The sequence below is a fragment of the Falco cherrug genome, chromosome 3 (genome assembly GCF_023634085.1).
Source record: "Falco cherrug isolate bFalChe1 chromosome 3, bFalChe1.pri, whole genome shotgun sequence".
In the NCBI taxonomy this organism is placed as follows: Eukaryota; Metazoa; Chordata; class Aves; order Falconiformes; family Falconidae; genus Falco; species Falco cherrug.
Genome location: NC_073699.1, coordinates 118,646,564 through 118,666,075, shown reverse-complemented (window position 1 = coordinate 118,666,075; position 19,512 = coordinate 118,646,564). Strand labels below are relative to the sequence as shown.

At 43.8% G+C, this 19,512-nt stretch overlaps 1 protein-coding gene across 3 annotated transcripts in view; it reads left to right on the top strand.

The window, feature by feature from the left end:
• KIAA0319L (KIAA0319 like) overlaps positions 1-19,244 on the top strand; it is a 34,379-nt gene extending 15,135 nt beyond the window's left edge. For 2 of the 3 annotated variants that reach the window (XM_055704358.1, XM_055704360.1), the window contains 17 exons: positions 839-940; positions 1,808-1,905; positions 3,083-3,170; positions 4,408-4,500; positions 5,159-5,291; positions 6,435-6,663; positions 7,731-7,854; positions 8,438-8,570; positions 9,458-9,606; positions 9,924-10,075; positions 10,266-10,404; positions 10,746-10,905; positions 13,085-13,227; positions 14,285-14,407; positions 14,950-15,040; positions 15,398-15,489; positions 17,495-19,244. In XM_055704358.1, coding sequence (XP_055560333.1) covers positions 839-940; positions 1,808-1,905; positions 3,083-3,170; positions 4,408-4,500; positions 5,159-5,291; positions 6,435-6,663; positions 7,731-7,854; positions 8,438-8,570; positions 9,458-9,606; positions 9,924-10,075; positions 10,266-10,404; positions 10,746-10,905; positions 13,085-13,227; positions 14,285-14,407; positions 14,950-15,040; positions 15,398-15,489; positions 17,495-17,682 — 2,237 coding nt within the window. In that variant the 3' untranslated portion in view covers positions 17,683-19,244. The remainder of the gene's footprint in view (positions 1-838; positions 941-1,807; positions 1,906-3,082; positions 3,171-4,407; positions 4,501-5,158; positions 5,292-6,434; positions 6,664-7,730; positions 7,855-8,437; positions 8,571-9,457; positions 9,607-9,923; positions 10,076-10,265; positions 10,405-10,745; positions 10,906-13,084; positions 13,228-14,284; positions 14,408-14,949; positions 15,041-15,397; positions 15,490-17,494) is intronic. The other variant, XM_055704359.1, reaches the window with a different exon arrangement.
• The last annotated feature ends 268 nt before the right edge of the window (positions 19,245-19,512 follow it).

Below are 19,512 nucleotides of genomic sequence, written 5' to 3'. Positions count from 1 at the left end.
CATAATTCCCAGGCCCAAGAATAAAAAGACAAAAATAAAGTAAGTGGGAAGGGAAGAGGAGGATGAGGAGGCCGAGTGGTACTTCTAAGAAATGTGGTCAGCTTTCTGGTTACCTTAATGCTAATAACAAGCAGAAAAAAAAAATGTCACCAGCCGTAGTTTTCAAGTCTGTCCTGGAGTCGTTAAAAAGAAACTACCTGTCAATTTATTCAAAATGGAATGGCAAGAAAATTCTTAAGCAGGGGTTGAAAAGAAAATACAAATAAAAGTAACAGGTTTGTATTTTGAGTTTCCCTACTCAATGTGATAGCTATGCAGGTTTTTTTAAAAAAATCTCTTAGCCCTCAAGCAGTTTTTCAAAAAAGAAATACCATGGATTCTTCGTATATTTGTGAAGATCTGGAATTGCAGTTTGGTAAATAGCAGTGTTTGTCTTGCTGTGCCATGAGACTGCAGCTGGGTTTTCTGCTGAAACCTGTCGGGTAAAACCCTTCCCATCCTGCTGGACCTAAGTGAATAGATTGCCCTGCACAGGGCCCGAGGTCACATTTCAGCTCTTTAGAAAAAAGGAGCAGGAGCAGCACAGTATCTGCAAAGAGAGAGAGGTGACTGAGTAACTTTGGGCTTGTCTTAAAACTTGTAAAACCCCATTAGTGCTTTTGCATTAACAATGAGAGCGAAACCTGAAATAGGAGCTATATTGAGTGACAGGATGTTTACAAATTACAGCTGTTTGTAGCTGGGTTTTATTCCATAGCCTCTGAAACCAAGGTGGTTTTTATGTATATATTTAATTTTTTCCCTGTTCCTCTTTCAATTCTGTGTTTCTCCCTCTCAGTTATGAAGGAGCTGGTAGTTTCTGCTGGAGACAGCGTCGAAGTGACCCTGCCAAAGAATGAAGTTCAGCTGAATGCGTTTGTGCTTCCTGAACCACCACCTCGTAAGGCTTCCTGGGAATTCTGCTAAGGGCTTCTGACGGTGAAATGGCAAAAAGGCATTATATACGGCATTAAATAAGGAAACGTCTTTTGTCAGAGAACACTTTCCTGTATAAATTTTTCATCCTGTGCTGTTAGTTCATGCTGCCTTGCACAGAAAATAGCAAGACACAAAAAAACATTGGAAGTGGTACAAAGTCATTAGATTTGGGAGATGGCATGTTCTCAGAGTGGTATGTGAGGAAGCAGTGGATCTTCAGCATCTATTTGTGGTATTTGCTGATAGGTGACAAGCTGTCTTAGCAAGTGATCTCTCATTTGGTGGATTGAAATCTGATTTGGAGGGTTGACATGCTGAGGAACACATTTCTATGCATTCCTCGTTTCATCATGCAAATTGTTCTCGGGTATTGTAAAGTTCTCATCTATAGCTCTGTCCACAATGGCAGTGGGATTCTGCAGAGGAGAGGCAAGTGTTACGTGTTGTGCAGCAACAGGAATAGATGCATTCCTGTTCAAACACTGGCATTATGTTGTGTCTGCAGGATTTGAGGGTGTGGTAAGACTTTTCTCTATTACTGTCCTGGAGCTGTGATTGTTCCAAAGCTCTTTAATGCCCTAGAGGCTGAAAGATGGGTTTTGGCTCCAGAATAAATGTGTTTACATGCACAGATGGTCTCTTTTCCTGGGTATATTCCCAAAAAGCTGCAGCCCAAACTCCAAGCTGTCTCATTTCTCCATAGTGCAGTAGAATATGCCTTGTAAATGTTTAATACCTTTGCTTTTCCCTAGCATGGCGGAAAGGCAGTCTTTTAAAAACAAATGTCTGGAATTTGGTTTTTTTTGTTGTTTTTTTTTTTTTTAAAAAGGAACCACTTATTCCTATGAGTGGGAATTGATTACTCATCCAAAAGACTACAGTGGAGAAATGGAAGGGAAGCACTCCCAGACCCTGAAGTTATCCAAGGTAAAGGTTCTTCTGCTTTGTATCCTGTTGTGTTAAATGCCAAGTGGAGAAGATGGGAACCCTGGCAGCTGGGAAAGACTTGTATGTGATTTCAGGATGAATAGGAAATTGCGTGATGGGCAGGCAGCCAACGTTTGACTGCAAGCCCTCTTCTAAGTCTCTTATAAAAGGGAGATTGATCTGGCATGAGGGAAAGAAGAAACTGATTTCAGGATCTAAAAGCTGCCTACAAGCAGTGTGTCAAGCCATACAAATGGCACTATTTAACATTTAACAAAGGGTTGTGAATATTTCTGCTGCTGAAACAGTGTGGTGGTCTGTTCAGGTCTGAAGCCTTGTACTACCCACTGATAAAGGGATGTCTGAGATTCCATTAACGAGGCCTGTGGAATACCTTGTAGCATGTCCCTGGCTGCTGCTTTTAGACAAGCTCCAACAGCAAAAGTGTTGCCAGTTTCTGCACTTGGGGATTCTTAACAAGGAAATAGCTTTAGATATTGTGTGACTATACAGTGCTTTATTTATGAGACATGCCTCTGAGCATCTTGGATTCTGCTAAACTTGGGGAAAAAATCTACAGACTGTAGTCATGATATCAGCCAGAGAAAAACCCTTCAAAAGGAGCATGTCTGTCCTTGTCAGGGTTTCAGCCTTTTGGATGTCATGATTGTTGGCCAGCACCTAGTCCTTCATCCTCCCACTTTCATTCAACAGTGAATGATGAAGGCGTGACTGCCTGACTCACGTAATCTAGAAGGAAGAGAATAAACACTTTTCTTTGTAAAAACACACAAGAAGAGATTTTCTTCTCTTACATGCAGCCTTTCTCATCTCAAATGCAATCTGCTAGTACAGATTCCTGTAGCCAGACAACCTGAACTAATCTCTGTTATCTCTCTTGTGTTTGTCTATTGTTGCTAGAAAATAAAGCTTGTCTGACAATTCTGTGGCACCTGTGGTAGAAAGAAATAGTAGTCTTTGGTTTCTGCACAGCCATTATAAGCTGAAAGAGAGGCAACAGCGTTTTGGTGTGGAAAGCATCCTTTGCTGTGTATGCATAGGTTGAAGCATAATGTGCTACTGTGCCAAAGCTACAAAGCCAAAACTTGACCTTCTAATAGCTCCTGATAAGGTGCTGCTACCCTGAAGGTAAATAATCTTTTGTGTTCACTTCCAGCTTACTGTTGGTCTGTATGAATTCAAAGTCGTCGTCGATGGGGAAAATGCACGTGGAGAGGGTTATGTGAATGTAACAGTGAATCCAAGTGAGTTGGTAGAATTGTATCTTTTCTTAACTTCATCTGTCTCTGACAAACCACGATACCTGTATCATGGTGTTCTGCTTATTTAACTGGATGCTGGTTTAACGCAGTGAAAATGTATTGTGCTGTGAACTCAGTATATATGTATGTGTATCAAGTCATCTCCCGGGCTGTGAAACTATTGCTAATATGCATAGCTATTTCTGCTATACTGCACACAGGCCAACCAGTCAATAAAAAAGCTGGAATACTGATATGAAAGTGCCTAGCAAATGCCTTGCCCTGGAAGGCCACTGCTTCAACAAAAACTAACTGTAACCTGATAAAAAGCTTATAGCAGCAGGAGCAAATAATGAAGGGAAGCTGGAGCTTTGAAGCTCCTTTGGAGGATCTTTTTTTCCCTGTCCAGTAAAGAATATAATTCCCAACCAAAGGCAGATAAAATCAAATCTCATTCCTTACGGTGAGATGTGGTTTGCAGATGAGCTGGTGTAGATAACAATAGCTTGTGCTGACTGTCTCACCAGGTGTCACTTTTTAGGTGGCCTCTGTAAAGAGGCAACCACAGGTTCTGCATCTCCTTTTACGCAAAAAACCTACCTTTATTTTGCACACTTCAGCAAGACTTTTTCAACAGCCTTTGTGGGCGAAGAAGTGCTCTTGCACTCCCTAAATTAGCAAGAGTGTGTGGCTGGCCTTCTGCATGCTGTTGCTGATCATTTCCTTATAAGCAGTGAATCTGCAGCTGGCAGCATGCATTAAAATCATTCATTTTTCAGAGCAGCGGCCAAACTTTGGCAAGAAGCTCTAGGTGCTGCACTTTTAGAATGGTCTGTGCTTGAATGTTTGACCCAGTATGGGAGAACTGATGCAGTGCAGCCATTTCCAGAGTACTAGCATGGTGGCAGTTCACCTCTTTGCTTTTCTAAGTCCCTTTTGTTAGCGTGGTTTCCCTGAACTGGTTGTTGGTTGTGCAGTTCTGTGCAGTTAGTCTGATAGGTGGCTGTCTTGGAGCTGTGTGGCACAGCAGTTCCACACTTTGGACTCCTCTCCTGGACTCATTGACTGTAGAACTGAAGGGATAGATGGGGCTGGGGAGAGGAAAGACGATGTGCAGTATGTATTCTGCTTGCTACTTCTGGTGCACAAAGGCAGGGTAGTTTTGCAGAGTTGCTTGGCCGGAGCTTTTTGTTGTGATCTGCCTGTAGATATCATTGTAACAGCTCGGTTATTGTTGCAGAGCCTCGGGTGAATCAGCCTCCTGTTGCCATCGTGTCCCCACAGTTCCAGGAGATTTCACTGCCAACCATTTCAACTGTTATTGATGGCAGCCGTGAGTACCTGCAGTTTTAAATGCAGTAGTCTAGCAAGCCTGGTTTCTGTGTGTTTGGTTCTGGGATGACTTTTTGGATAAAGTTTTAGCTGTGACACTGTCAAACACTTTAGTGAAAAGAATCAGCCACTCTTGCCAGGAGAGGGGAATATGCACGTGAAAGTATCTCTTCATGTTTCCTTTTGAGGGGCACTGGCTTGAGCCAACGTCCTAAAAAAGGAAAAGTTCTAGAGGCTGCTGGTTAGAATAAAAAAAATTACTGTCAGTCAAAATTATTGGCCTCTTGCGTTAAGCTTCAGACATATTAGTTACCTAACACACCACCTTTACTGAGCCTGGCCTGCACCAGAGCTTTTCAGGAATTTCTCCAAGGATGTTCAGGTTGTCTTATCCCCACCTATATTATGATATTAGTGGTTTGATTGGGGTTTTTTTGTCTTCCCTGCCCCAGCACACATATAAACCTGGGATTAAGGGTGCTTGAGTATACCTGTGAAAGAGGGTAGAGGAGAGCATGCAGTTTGGGCATCTGGGCTTGGACCAAAGATGTCTTTGCCCATATAAGCCCAGTGCTGAAGTAGGGGACTGAACGTTTGGGGTTGGTGAAGCAGCATTTTCCAATTCCTTGTATGCGTGTTTTCTTCCATAATTGAAACAGAAAGCACCGATGATGATAAAATCGTCAGCTATCACTGGGAAGAACTGAAGGGTCCTTTGCGGGAGGAGAAGGTTTCTAGCGATACTGCCATATTGACACTGACCAACCTGGTACCCGGGAATTACACATTCAGGTAGGTTATACCTGGAAGAGTTGATCCTTTCTTATCCCTTAAGAGTAAAATATACGAGATTCCTGAGGTGTTAGTCTGTTTGGAAAAAAAAAACAACAAACAAACAAAAAACCACAAAGAAAAAAACCACACAAAACGCAGCAGAGAGGGAACTTAATTTTGTGATGTGCTCTCTCCACTCCTAGGCTTCTAGGTAGTTTCATAGCTTCTGGCTTCAGAAGAGATAAGCCTGTCCAGCTACTTTTTATTCTTAAACTGTAGCACTAGTTTAAGGCAGTGGCAGAAGGGAACAAATGGTCTGCCAGCGCTACAAAATGTCTCTTGAAATGTCAAATCTAAACTGTTTGGGTAAAGGCTTAAGCAGAAATGCAGTCTTTAAATCCAGTTTTTTAAATGCAATATATTTGTCCCAGATAAGTGAATGAGGCCTAATGGTTTTATGCACATACCTGAGTAATAGTAGCCGATTTTACTTGCATGTGTATTCTGTGTTTTTCCTTTGGTCTGCATTTTGGTGTGATGCCCACACGCTGCATCAGCAGATCTATTTAAAATAAAATAAACCTGAGGATCTATAACTGAGCATTGTTTTCCTTTGAAGCAGTTGGTATATGAACTAATCAGATCAATATTCAGATCTAGATTTAGCAAAATACCAGTTCTGTTTTGTGGTAGTAGCCTACCTGAGGAGGCATACTGTGTTCAAGCTACGTGTGGATTAGTAATGAGCTTCTGTGTCCGTGTTAATGAGTGTCTTCTGTTGGGCGTCAGCGTTATATTCAGGGAGGGCTTTTCCATCACAACTGTGTGTGAAAGCTGGTGATCTTTCACTAGCACAGTTTTATTTTGGAACTAGTAGGTAGATCTCAAGTGAGAGATGGATGTGACTTGAATTTCTTGCATTGCTTTGAGGCTGATAATTGGGCGTTTCGGGGAAGTTTCTATTTGGAAAAAGCACAGTTGCCTCAAACTATAGGTGGGGTTTTTTTTTCACTCCTGAAAAAAATTACTATTCTGTCCTTGTGTCTTAAGTTTCTGACTCTTCTTTTGCATTCCAGGTAACTCCAGCCAGTGTTTTGTATTCAGCTTTCATAATCATGACTCTTCACTACTTTCACTTTTTTTTTTTTCCTCCCTTTTCAGTCTAACAGTAGTGGACTCAGACGGTGCCAGCAACTCCACCACTGCAAACCTGACTGTGAACAAAGCAGTGGATTATCCTCCAGTGGCAAATGCGGGCCCAAACCAAGTCATCACTCTGCCTCAGAACTCCATCACCCTCTACGGGAACCAGAGCACTGACGATCACAGCATTGTCAGCTACGAGTGGCTGCTCAGCCCAAACAGCAAAGGGAAGGTGATGGAGATGCAGGTCAGTGCAGGTCTCTGGTACTTAACCTGGATTACTCACTAGCTGGCTTTTTTTCTCTAATTAAACCATTTTTAACTGACTGTTAGCACACGTCTCTTACAATCCTACAGAGCAAGCATGTGATGATTAAATATATACTTAACCCTTATGAAAGTTGTGTTGGCTTAGTGACTGAGCTGGTGCACCAGTCTAGCCACATGTTTTCATTGGCATCCCGTTTCCTTTCTTGAGCAATGCAGTTTTAAATACTGCTGAAGAGGACTGAGAGACATAGGAACTTGTTGGCTTTGGATTCTGATGTCCCATACGACAGGTCTCAGCACAACTTGATCACAGCAGTGTATCTCACTTTAACCGATGTGGCTGCTAGGGGACTGTGTTCTTTCTGAGCTCAGTTGCTGACTTCTCAGAACATGGGTGATGGCTAAATCAATGGTGGTATAAATAGGGATGTTTAAGTGCTATCAGCAGGTGTGGAAGCCAGACTATGTGATCTTTTAGGTAACTATCAGTCAGGACGGCATTTAGATGCACAGGATAACTCATTCTGTCAGGTCATGCATTTCCTAAGCTGGACAAATGCAATGAGCTGGATCTTTTGAGTTGAACCCTGGAGTCTAAACTTTGCTGATACTGGCCAGACACTCCTCAGTCCTAAACAGTAAAAGCTGGAATTTGTTTCCATGTCATCATTTTTCTTCTAAATATTATTACTCCTGTCAAGTTTATGGAATAAGAAAGTCCACGAATTGGGTTCACAATGTGTATGATTTGCACAGTGCTCCCCAGAGGTTTTGCTCAAACTGCTAACTACTGAATCTCAAAAGATCTTAACACCTATATGGCATTACTGTTGTTACATTCCACAGCAGTGTCCTTGTTGCTGTGCATAAATGTAGCTCTAAGTGCATTGCATGCTTAAGTGGCACAGGCTTCTGGCCCTGTAGCAGGAGTTAGTAATAAGCCCCTCGAATCTGCTGATAATAGTTGTTTTAGAAGCAGAGTCTTCTGGTCTATCATCATCTACATAAGGATTCTTTTTAAAATCTGAATATGTTTTCTTAAAGGGCGTGAGGACACCAGTCTTACAGCTCTCTGCAATGCAAGAAGGTGATTACACTTACCAGCTAATAGTGACAGATTCTGCTGGGCACCAGTCCACTGCAGAGGTCACTGTGATAGTCCAGCCAGGTAAGCTGCCTTTAGCTGCTTTTGCCACTTCCATTCCAGGGGTTAGAGGTGAGCGTCAGTCTGCCAACAGATCGTTGTCAATTGTTGTCAATAGATCTTACGGTAGCTTGGTGCTGCTTTCAGAAAAAAAGCTGCTCTAATTTAGGACCATTCTTGGCTGGTGTATTGCTAGTAAATGAACAAAAGAAAGTTCCTAGGAATATTGCCTTTCTAGGCTGTTCTCTTATTTTATACAATGTAGTCTAATTGATGTTATCCCACCATAATGGCAGGATTTTATTTGTAAGCAGCTGTCTCTGCTCACGGTGCTAGGTTGTGTGACAGGAGCAGGAAAGGTGGAGTAGTACTTGGAGAAGGAGAGCAAAAATCAGAACTCCTAGATTTCATTCTCATTTTACTGCAGATGTGTGAATGAAACACTGGGCTGAACTTTTTAACTGCTTTCAGTGTCACTTTCTCAGAGTACAAGATTGAGATAGGGGGCAAGAAATATACTAGGGATCATGGAGAAAATTCTCAATACTGGGGTCTTAAGCTTCACCTTTTATGGCATGCATATGAAAAATATTGCATCCTTTTCCAGAGAACAATAAGCCGCCAAAGGCGGATGCTGGTCCAGATAAAGAATTAACTCTTCCTGTGGACAGCACCACTCTAGATGGCAGCAAGAGCACAGATGACCAGAAGATAGTCTCCTTTCTTTGGGAAAAAACACGGTGCGTATCATCTTCCAGACTGTTCTTATGCAAGTATCTGGGTCGTTCATTTAAACCAAGACACACCCACGCATACCTCCCTCATGTCAAATCCTGGTCACGTTGGGCCTGACAAGCTTTACCAGTGACTAGAATGAGACAAGGATTTATGTTTAGTTGGAGAGAGGTGGAGTTGTGTTTGAGCATTAGAAGTAGCTCTGCTTTCATCTCCAGGCCCGATTCCCATTCTCAGCATGGTTGTGGCTTGTAAAGGAGACCATGTTCGGTTCACAGCAGCGTAATGTGGTCTTGGTCTTATGAAGAGACTGACTCTTGTAATCAAACAACAGCAGGGCCTTCTAACTCGATGCTCTTGCAGTTTGTTTGAATGAGGTAGCATTCTTCTCTTCTCATTGTCATGCTTCCTTTCAGACTCTAGATTCCCTGAAGTGCTTTAGGGAATTCAGGAAAAAGCCTATGAGCAACTTGCAGTAGCTTTTTCTGTTTGCTAATGCGAATTCTGTGCAAAGCTCTTAGAAATGAAGGAACTATTTTTGCTCTATACCTTTTCTTAAAGAAATTGGCTTATTGTGCAGTTCATGAGCCAATTTTGCTGAAAGTACTACTTAAATGCTGGTATTGGTGCTCCTCTCATTTAAAAACAACCAAAACACTAAACCACTGGAAATGGTTTTGTTCTGATTGCTGCACTTATTCTTTTGATTATCTTGCTGTAACTGGAGAAAATAATTTTGCTTTTTATCATGGACTCTGTATTTCCAGGCAGCTGTCTGTTTGTGTCCCCATAAGCTCTGCGTGAGCCTTCTGTGTGTTTGTGTGAGTTTGGTGTGAGCCTAGCTCCCGTGGTCTGTGCAAAGTTTAAAGTGATCCTCTTGTGCTTTGGTTAGGGGCCCAGATGGTGTCAAGCTGGAGAATGCCAACAGCAGCATTGCCACTGTAAGAGGCCTTCAGGTTGGGACATACGAGTTTACTCTGACAGTTAAAGATGAGAGGAACTTGCAGAGCCAAAGCTCAGTTAACGTCATTGTCAAGGAAGGTACGTCCAGCCGTGAGCAGAGCTGGGTGAGGCACGGGTTGTCTCTGAGCAATTCAGCAAAACCTGTGTTCAGGGGCACAACAGGAGTAAGGAATGGGTGAAAATAACGTGGGTAGCACTGAAATGGCCTTAAGTCAGGGATTTACCCTTTTCTGGAGAAACAGTGTCTTCAGCTGAGTCCTGGGGTACGCAATTCCCCCTCTCTTCCCCCCGGGCTAGATAGATCTCTACTGTAACCCAGAAATCCCTAATGCAGTATTTTTTTGATTGGGCGTTATCAGATTTTTCTCCAACTGCTTTCTTCTCTGTTCGCTTAGAGATAAACAAGCCACCAGTTGCAAAGATTGCTGGTAATGTTGTCATCACCTTGCCCACAAATACAGCTGAGTTGGATGGATTGAAGTCCTCTGATGATAAGGGAATTGTCAGCTACTTGTGGACCCGGGATGAGGGGAGCCCTGCAGCTGGGGTGAGGTTTCTTGCGTTTAAATGGCAATTGCAGCATCACAAAAGTCAGTGCAAGGTAGCATTGACAGCTCCAGAGGAAATGTAAAGCTCATTGTTGCACCTTGTAGTGATATCCTTAAATATAATGATCTGTCATGCTAGTTTGATCCTTTGTTTGCTGATCCTTCCTTTTTTTTTGCTCTGCCTTCCAGGAAGTCTTGAATAATTCAGACCATCATCCTGTCCTTCTCCTGTCCAATCTAGTAGAAGGGACGTACACATTCCACCTCAGAGTAACAGATGCCAAAGGAGAGAGTGATGTGGAAAGGACCACAGTGGAAGTCAAACCTGGTGAGTCTGTACCGGGTTTCGTGCTGTACCACGTAGTGCACTAGCAAGCCCTCTGTTTGTCTGGGTAAAGTGTACTGAGGTCAAAATGTGTAGTCTAGTCCAGCTCCAAACTGTAAAAGTCAAAAGTTTTGCTGGATGTGATGGTATTTTCATTTGGTTCATGGGGACTGGCTCTTGCTGCTTGCTGTTACCTGTGGAAGTCAGACTTTTATCCCTTCCTGCAGTGTGTTTCTGTAATGTGTTCAAAGCAGAAACATTCTGGAAAAATACTAGAAACCTAACTTGTACCCAGACGGTCAAATAGAAGTTATAAAGATTTTTATTACCTACATTCTCACTAGATCCTAGGAAAAACAACCTTGTGGAGATAATTCTGGATGTTAATGTCAGCCAGCTGACTGAGAGGCAGAAGGGTATGTTCATCCGACAAATTGGTGTTCTGCTGGGCGTCCTCGACTCGGACATTACTGTGCAGAAGATCCAGCCATACACTGAGCAAAGGTAGGGTCTGTCTGTGAGCGTACGTGGAGGGGGATTGCTTGAGGGTTTAGTAAACCAAGGGCTGTTTTCTCTTAGGAAGCAGAATGGACAACCAAAACACATGGGGATGTTGCTTAACATTGATATTCCTGCTCCCTTGGGTCAGAGGTGTGTTGCCAGGCAGGTCCTGGGTGTCCTCCCCTCTGGAGGTGGTCCAGTGTCCTCTGAAACCGTTTGCTGCTGCTAATGTCTTTGTCCTCCAAATCTGTAAAGTAAGAGCTAATCTTACTTGTTTTTGAAAATTGTGAAGACTGAGGGACGTTTTACACCAGCAGTTTATAACTGGAGAAATAACGTGGCTTGATAGAGGAGTGGTGTGGTGTGGTGAAATGCTGGTGCCCCACCAGAGGTGATGGTGTAGTGATCCCTGCATGCCAACTTTGTAGTTTCACATTAGCTTTACTGCCTACATGACTGCTTCAACTTAACGCAAAATAAAATGCTGAAAACCAATTTAAGTTTTTTGTTTGAAGAGATAAGGAAAACTTGGGTTTGACTGCTGTTTAGCTTAAAATAAACTACAGCTGGTCTCTTCTAAACAAGTGGAGGTTTGCTTATAGGCAGGGCTGTAGGCCAGGGTCGTGTTGCCTGCCTGGACAGTGTTGCTCAGCTCCAAGTACCAGCAAGTCACACAAGGGTTAGTTCAGCCCAGCTGGATCCTGGCCATGCTCCTTTGGCATGAAAGGACCAGATCAAGTTCAGCTTTCCGCTCTGTACAAATGGCTGGTCTGGGAAATTCACTGTTCTGCAGAAAACTTCAGCAACTGGCGCTATAGCGTTGTCACAGCAACTGCTGCACACAGCTCCGTACCAACAGCAGTCCATCGTTACTGTAGGTGTGTTTGAGGATGCCTGAACATGCATGTGAGTGGCATGGCAATGAGCTTATCAAGGGCAGAGTGGTAATCTGTTGAAATATGTGCAATATTGCACTTAATTTTTACTAGAAGTGGAGTAGTTTTAAGGTAGATAAAGCACTGAAAAAGCTTTAAGGGATATGATTGAAGTCATGCAGCAAATCAGCAATAAATCTGCAGTTATACTTTACACTTTCCTGAGTTCAGTAATGTATAGATTCCTTCGTGTCCATGTTGCCTGCTGTAGCAGTAAAATCAGAATTCATTGTCCGTGCAAACCTAAGGAGCTCAGAACAGAAGAGCTAGCACTTTCAGTTGTAATGTACCTTTCCATCTCTGCCACGGCCAGGCCGGGTGCCACTGTTCCTCATGGAGTAAGGCAAGTCAGGGATTCTTGTAATTAATGTTTTGTCTGTTTATATGTTTGTTAACTAGACAGAAGAGTGGGCAGTGTTATAAAAGAGCAGAGATTATTTTCTGGCAGACGGCTTAAAGATCCCATTTTTGCCTCAACTATCAAAGTAACTTGTACTGTTTAAAAAACATCTTTTACCCCCAGCTGCTGTGTTGGTTTTTCCCCCCCCCCCCATACTTTGAGGGCTTCATTAATATCCTGTTGACTCGTAGGTGGTGATAAATTACTCGCTGGTGGTAATAAATCTGAAACATCCATGCATCCTTCTGTGAATCTGAAGGATACACAGGGCTCTGCAAGGCTAGCAAGCCTAGGGGAGCAAGTTCTTCTATCATAAAGTTAATGCCATAAAAGATGCAGAATACAGTAATCCTCTACACCTGTGCTTTTTTCTGGCTATAACACTTCTTGCATTTAAACTAAGCTTTGCAAAAGACTCTGAACCTTCACTGTGTTCTCTGATGCGGGAGCTCCGTGCTGAGCGGTTAAATGAGCCCCAAGTCTGGCATGTAGTAAGGTCTTAGGATCCCACAGGGAAGGAGGGAGGAGACTGTGAAAATGGCAGGACCTTAAAGTATGGGGGTGTGCATGCTTAGCATGAAAATGCAAAGATGTGCTTGATGAGCAAACCATTAGCAAACTCAAGAACAGTCCAGCCCTAGCGTTGAAAATATGGGTGGATCAGATGTTCTGAAGGGTTTTCTACTGTGTGACCAGGTCCGTTACTGCTTTCAAGATGGAACCAGATATCTAGTCCCCAAATAAATTTGGGATTCTGAATAAGCCTCTCTAATGGCAGACTGGGGAGAATGGTTCTCTACCTGATGTTTGGAGAAGCAACAGATAATAATTTTTGTCTGACTTGCAGCACGAAGATGGTGTTTTTTGTACAGAACCAGCCTCCCCATCAGATATTCAAAGGACGAGAGGTGGCCTGGACGTTAAAAAATGAACTACGGAAACAACAGTCAGACTTCCTCATCTTCCGGGCATTAGAAATTAACACAGTCAGTAAGTAAGAGTTTACAATAAGTAAGTACAAAAACTGTGGTACATGCTAACATCTTTTCCCTTTTCAGATGCCTGCCAGAATAAGGACTTTCACATGTGCTAAAAACACCTGCGTGTACACACACATACACTCACTCCAGTAGCTTTCCTAAGTTAGGAAATGAGAAACACAAAAATAAGTCTGTTAGACTATACATTAATCAGTTATTTACCAATTGATTCTGTCTATTTGCTGTTCAACCGCTTATAAATGGTTACCTGTAATGTTGCTAGGAAGATAAGAATTGACAAAATCAAAAGCAGATACATACTTGCAAAACGAAAATATAATGTTAATGAAAGACAGCCAATGAAATGTGTGTCATACTGAAAACAATAAAACTGCAGATCTTGGTAGCTGTGAATAGTCATTTCCTCTGCAGCACATAACCTCACTCTAAAGGAAATGTTTCCCTTCTATCTTTTATTTTACAACTTTATATTAGCACTGTTTTTCTTTTACGAACTCCATCCTGTGTGGATCATTGGCTGATCAGTAGATATTTTAAACTAGAATTATGTAAAGTAATTATTTTCATGGCTTCTTGATCTTATGATTTCATGGCCTTCAGAAGCCACTTTTCAGTTGTTTGGTCCCTTTTAAAGGATCTACTTGTTTCTTGTCTGTCTCACAGGCTGGGTTTGAATTTGAAAATCAAAACCTTTTTTTAAAAACATGTGCTTAACACACAGACAAATTCCGTAACTTTGATGTCAAAGTCATGATTTATTAGGTAGAATTTTCTTAGCATGTTATGTGTGTTATATTAGCAAAGTGGAAATTTTGAGTTTGGCATGAGGCCTGGGTGCTTATGCTTGCACTTCTTGCTGCTTGCAATTATGGCTAAGCTACGAATGAACTACAGAGCAACTAGATTCAAGTTAGAGCCTACAGGGTTGGCTGTTTTGAACTATATTGTGTGTGTATATATATATTTATATATATATATATAAAACTATATTTTTGCCTCATGTGCAAGTCATTTAGTTCACCTGGCTGTTTTTTTTTGGTCCCTAGCATGTCAGCTGAACTGCTCTGAGCATGGACGCTGTGACTCCTTCACCAAGCGTTGCATCTGTGATCCCTTCTGGATGGAGAACTTCATCAGGGTGCAGATGGGGGATGGCGAAAGCAACTGTGGTACGTGCAGCCTCCCTGGGATTGTTTGTTTGGAAAGCAAACAGTGTTTGAAACCCAGGGTAGGCAGAGTAACAGGTACCTGCTTTCTCCCGGTATCTCTGACTTGAAGCTCACACGAGGAGATAGTCCCTGCCCTGGTCTCACTACACGTACCTTCTAGGCAGGTGGTATTTGATGGGGAAGCAACTCCTCTTTAGATCCTTTTGGTGAACACTCACTAAGTGTTGAGTCCGTTTGTAATGTATAAATGCCACCTCTTTTCTGTCGTGCCCCTACAGAGGCTTTCCTGCCACAGGAAAGCAAATTGTATAAATTGGCACACACTGAAAAATGCCCTTGTGCGGCGAGTCCGCACGCTGGATCTCAAGCCTCTGGCTTCCGTAGGTGAGTTAGCGGTACTGTCAGTGATGGCTGCGAGCCTCTGATTCTGCAGAGAGGGTCAGGCCTTTCTCTTTCTTTCCCAACAATAGTCATCTAAAGCGCACACTGTCAACTGTATGAGGTGCCAAAACATCTTTATCTCTGGGGTGTTTTGCTTTCAGAGTGGAGTGTGCTGTATGTGATCATTGCATCTTTCGTCATTGTGGTTGCCTTTGGAATCTTATCCTGGATGGTGATCTGCTGTTGCAAGAGGTGGGACTGAGGCCATAACCCCCACTGTATCAGTGCTTCAGAGCCAAGTAGCTGCTTTAAGAGGTGAAAGATAAACCCGTCGTCCCAGCAGGTCATCTGCTTAGCCCTGGGATGTTAGTGTTTGTCACTTAGTGTTTCAGGTGAAACATTGAAGTCCTAGAACTTTGGGTTCAGTTAAGAAGCAAGATTTGGATTAACCTATAAAAGTGCAACTAAAGCAATGCTTTTAATGTTTTGCTTTATGATATGAACATAATCTGAAATAAGCAAGTACTCTAGCTTTGAAGATCAGAGTTGTTTTTTCTTCTGGCTTCTTTAGAAAGGACCTGCCTCTTAATTCCTTTTCTTCCCCTTTAGACGAAAAGGAAAATCCAAAAGAAAAAGCAAATACAAGATTTTGGATGCAACGGATCAAGAAAGCCTGGAGTTAAAACCAAATCCCAAAGCAGGTAAAACATGAGAGGGAAGAGCTCATATTTCCAGAATGCTGACTAAAGAACAGTCTTCCTCAGTGGACTTAAAATCACAGAGTGAAACAAACATGATAGTAGGCACTGACAGAAAAGTCTCAGAAGATCTAAGAGCTTGTTTCAGGTCTGTGTGCAGGGTATTTAGTAACTTAGATCTAGAGGTTTAGAAACTGGGGCTGGAACTGGCCTGGGCCTGATGTCTCCACCTTGTATCACAGTAGTAGTAAGTGGATGTATGTAAGCTGGGCAGGTTTGCCTGATCCAGGAAGCCCAAAACTGGGTCTTGACTAAACTTCTCTTGTTCTGAAGTTTTCTGCTGGGTTCTGGTAGCTTGCTGCTTGCCATTATGCAATTCCTTGCCCGTGCTTTGCAGCAAAGCATGAACTCAGTGTCACTAAGCGTCTCACTAAACTGATTGACTTTGGCCAGTAAGCAAAGGGACATCTGAAAGCAACCTGAAAATACTCACGGACTGGAGAGAGTGATGTTTATTTCCGCCCCCCTACTCTCCCACCCCAAATGACTTGTTCATAAATTTATTCATTCTTGCCCTTGTGAGCATCAGGCTCGAAGTTTCATGTTTTAGCTAATGCTCTAATTTCTCCAGGAAGTAGACACCTTAGGAGGGGGACCCATGAAGTCCTTGGTGCTCCGTGTGGCTACAAGCCTGTTGGCTTGTTCCAGAAAGGCAATCATTTGTCTTCAGTGTTCTTAGCCAGCATTTTCCTGCCCGCATTGCTGTCCTCGAGAGTGCTTGTCAGGTGTTTTGCAAAGATCATTGGGTTATTTCAGGCAGGAGCATTTTTGCTGCGATTGTATCAGATACCTGACCCGAGCTGTGGTCACCTGCTGACTGTCCAGGAAAGGAGGGAAATGTGGGAAAGTACGTGCAAAGCGCAGCCCCGCCGAATGCTGGGGAGCACTTCAGCCGCTGAAATACGTGTCTGAAATGAGTGTGCATCCTGGTTTTGTTTAGAGGAGGAGTTATTTTAACTGTGCATGGAGAACAGTCCCTGATCCTTGTTTGCTAGTGGAAGATAACTGCTCATCCTAGTATTATCCCATTTAATGGTTTTCCAGCAAAGTGAACAGTGCCCAGCAGCAGCATTGGAGGGCCTTGCAGCGACAGAGCTAATCAGGCGATTCCCCCGAGAACTGGGCTGTCCCAACTGCACAAGTACGGATACCCTTGAAGAAAAACTGGATGTTTTGTCCTCCCTCAGCACCCAACTCTGCTTTAATCTGGCCATCTGTCACCTCGCACAGAAGAGCCCCACTCTTAAATAAAGGGCTCATTGTTCTGCAGTCTAGCAAATGTGCCTCAACCATTTGCTGTCTGGTAACTAAACTCATCGTGCTTCTTCTGAGGCTGGCTGCTGACTAAAGTCTTTTTTTCCCTGCTAGATATGTCCAGGGAGCATTCTGCTAACAGAGGAAATGTTGCATTTCTCCATTAAGGCAAAGCTAAATTTAAATATTTCCTCTGCTGACAATATCAGTAAAAGTCTCTCTCCTGTCCTTGCACATTAATCTAAATTCAGCCCGCTAATTTATCGCTCTTCCTTTGCAGGCAAGAGAAGCAGAGATGAGAGTAGGGAGAGTAGTAAGTGCGGTGATCTCTCACCCACCTGCGTATTCTCTTTACTATAGCCGTTAAGCCCTCAGAGTTTTTTAGGCAGTGCCCCGAGCAAGGTCAGGGAGACAAAGCTCCCACGTGTACTCACAGCCCCTTCTGGTAACATAGTTTTGCTTTCCTACCTGTTTGTTGTGCTTTGCACTATCTTGAAGAGTCGTCGTGACCTCTGTCACAATCTGAAACAGGATCGCTTTGGCATTTGAGGGAATAAGTGACACACACAGGAAAGTCTGATTAGGCTGCTCCTTCGACATGACAGGAAAAGGAGACTTAGAGGGAATGGAGTAAGGCGAGGTTGTTGACCAGTATGAAAAGTATTTTTAACCTGGGAATCTCTCTCCTTCAAAGGCAGCAGACAGAAAGCCCAGGTCCTCAACACTAGTCTGATGCATTCAGAGTCTGAACTGGACAGCGATGAAGCAATCTTCACGTGGCCTGACCGTGAAAAAGGGAAGCTGCTCCGTAGCCAGAACGGCTCCTTGCGCAATGGACAAGTGATGCTCAAACCCAAGAACCAGAGGGAGGAAATTCTATAGCTGCCCTCAGGCGGCCGTGTGCTGGAGTTCAGTGGGAAAGGCCACTCCCATCCCTATCCTACAAGGGCCTTCGGAGGCCAGTTTGATTAGGACAACGCTGCTAACTCATTTCACAGAAAATAACTTTGTTTTTGTGGGTTTCTTTTCATTCAGTTAAAACTGGTTGTACTTGAATTTGAACTTCAAGGGAAATCAAAGGGAGGAGAAGGCAACTGTGAACCCTGGGCAAAGCGTCGGAAAAGGACAGAGCCGGCATCTGGAGAGCAGGAGAGAACCACTTGGAGCAACTCTGAATGTACAGGACCCTCCTAGCCCACCCCAGACTGCAGTGGAGGAAACACCCATGGACTTGCAGCTCAATTGCCTTGGGAGCTCCTCGGAGAAGGAAGGTCAAGACTGTGCTCAGGGCCCCCTTCAGGCTCCAGTAGCCTACCACAGGCTACTTTTGCTGTCCAGCAGCTTTCTTCTCTCTTACTCCCACCTTCCCTAATGGTTTAAGCACTATTTTAATTTAGACTTGTCCTTTCACATGCACTTGGCTGCTTTTGGAGTGTAGAGGAGAGGAAATCTAAACACTATGGGCACGCTTCATCAGCTTGCAGGTAGGAGAGGGTTTTGTAGCTGTTGTAAATTACTATCAGGCTGCTCTTGTTTGGGAGTGTTGATGACAAGGTGCCTGTTCAGATGTGGAAAGCTGACCTGCCTGTGGTAACCGGCTGGGGCTAGGAGACCCCCTCCTGCAGCAAGCTGTTCTGGGTACCAGAGCTGGGAGGGGACACCCACCTTTGGTACCTGTCTAATGTCTGGCTTAATTCCAAAGCTGTGAGATGTTGTTCAGTGGCCCCAGCACCTTCTGTTGGTCACTAAGCCGTCCGTGAGTCTGGACGTTAACCATATCTCGGCTACAAAACACTATGTATAGTGGGGTTTGGTTTGGTTATTTGTTGGTTTGTTTTGGTTTTTTTTTTCCTTAAAATTTGCACAGCCCAGGCAAATGGGGGTTGCTATCTTCAGTTCCCAGCAGCCGGCTGCTGCTTCTTCTGGCTTGCAGCTTAGCGGCCTCATGTTGTTACGGCTGAAGAGCGCTGCGTGCTCCTGACGCGGCGTGAAGCATGCACTTGGTGTCCTTTAGTAGGTGGAAAAGGGAACTGCTGTTACCCGAGGGCATCGTGTGGGCAGTGCCAGCAGCAAGCAGCTGCGTGTCTGCTGCCTGCGCGCTGGGAGGCAGGTGTGTGGCAGGCTGACCCTGTACCTGCTCCTTCATCTCACTGTGCTGCTTGCAGCAGTTGCACCCCTGTCCTCGAGCAAAAATCAGCTTCTTGCCGGCATGAAGGATGCCACTGCTCCTCTGTGGATGGATGAGCAGTTTATTGCCTTTCTTTGTGTTTAATTTAAAAAAACTGGAAACTTGTTTCATTGGCGCTTTTATTTTTTTGAGCTATGAAAGCCAAAAGGCTTTAACTTCCTTGGTTGTATTTATATTGCTGCACTACTGATTTGTGTTGAGCTAGATGAAGATTAAACACTATTGAATGTGAGGGAATGTTCCCTCGCTGAATGTAGTCATGGCTGCTGCTAAGTTTATTTGTCTGGGCAATCGGCTGTCCTCCTCAGGCACCAGCACCGGGGCTGGCTGCTCTCCCGAGTACGGAGGCATTAGCCTCCTGCCCTCCCAACTCCTCCTCGCTTGCCTGCGTCATGGCACGGGCCACCCTCTGCCTTGTCTGTTGGTGTTCTGAGCTTCTTCTTTCTTCTCCTTCCCGGGCTGCTCCTGCACCCGCTCTCCCAACAGCTCCTTCCCTCCGAGCCCGCCTGGGACCACACACGGGG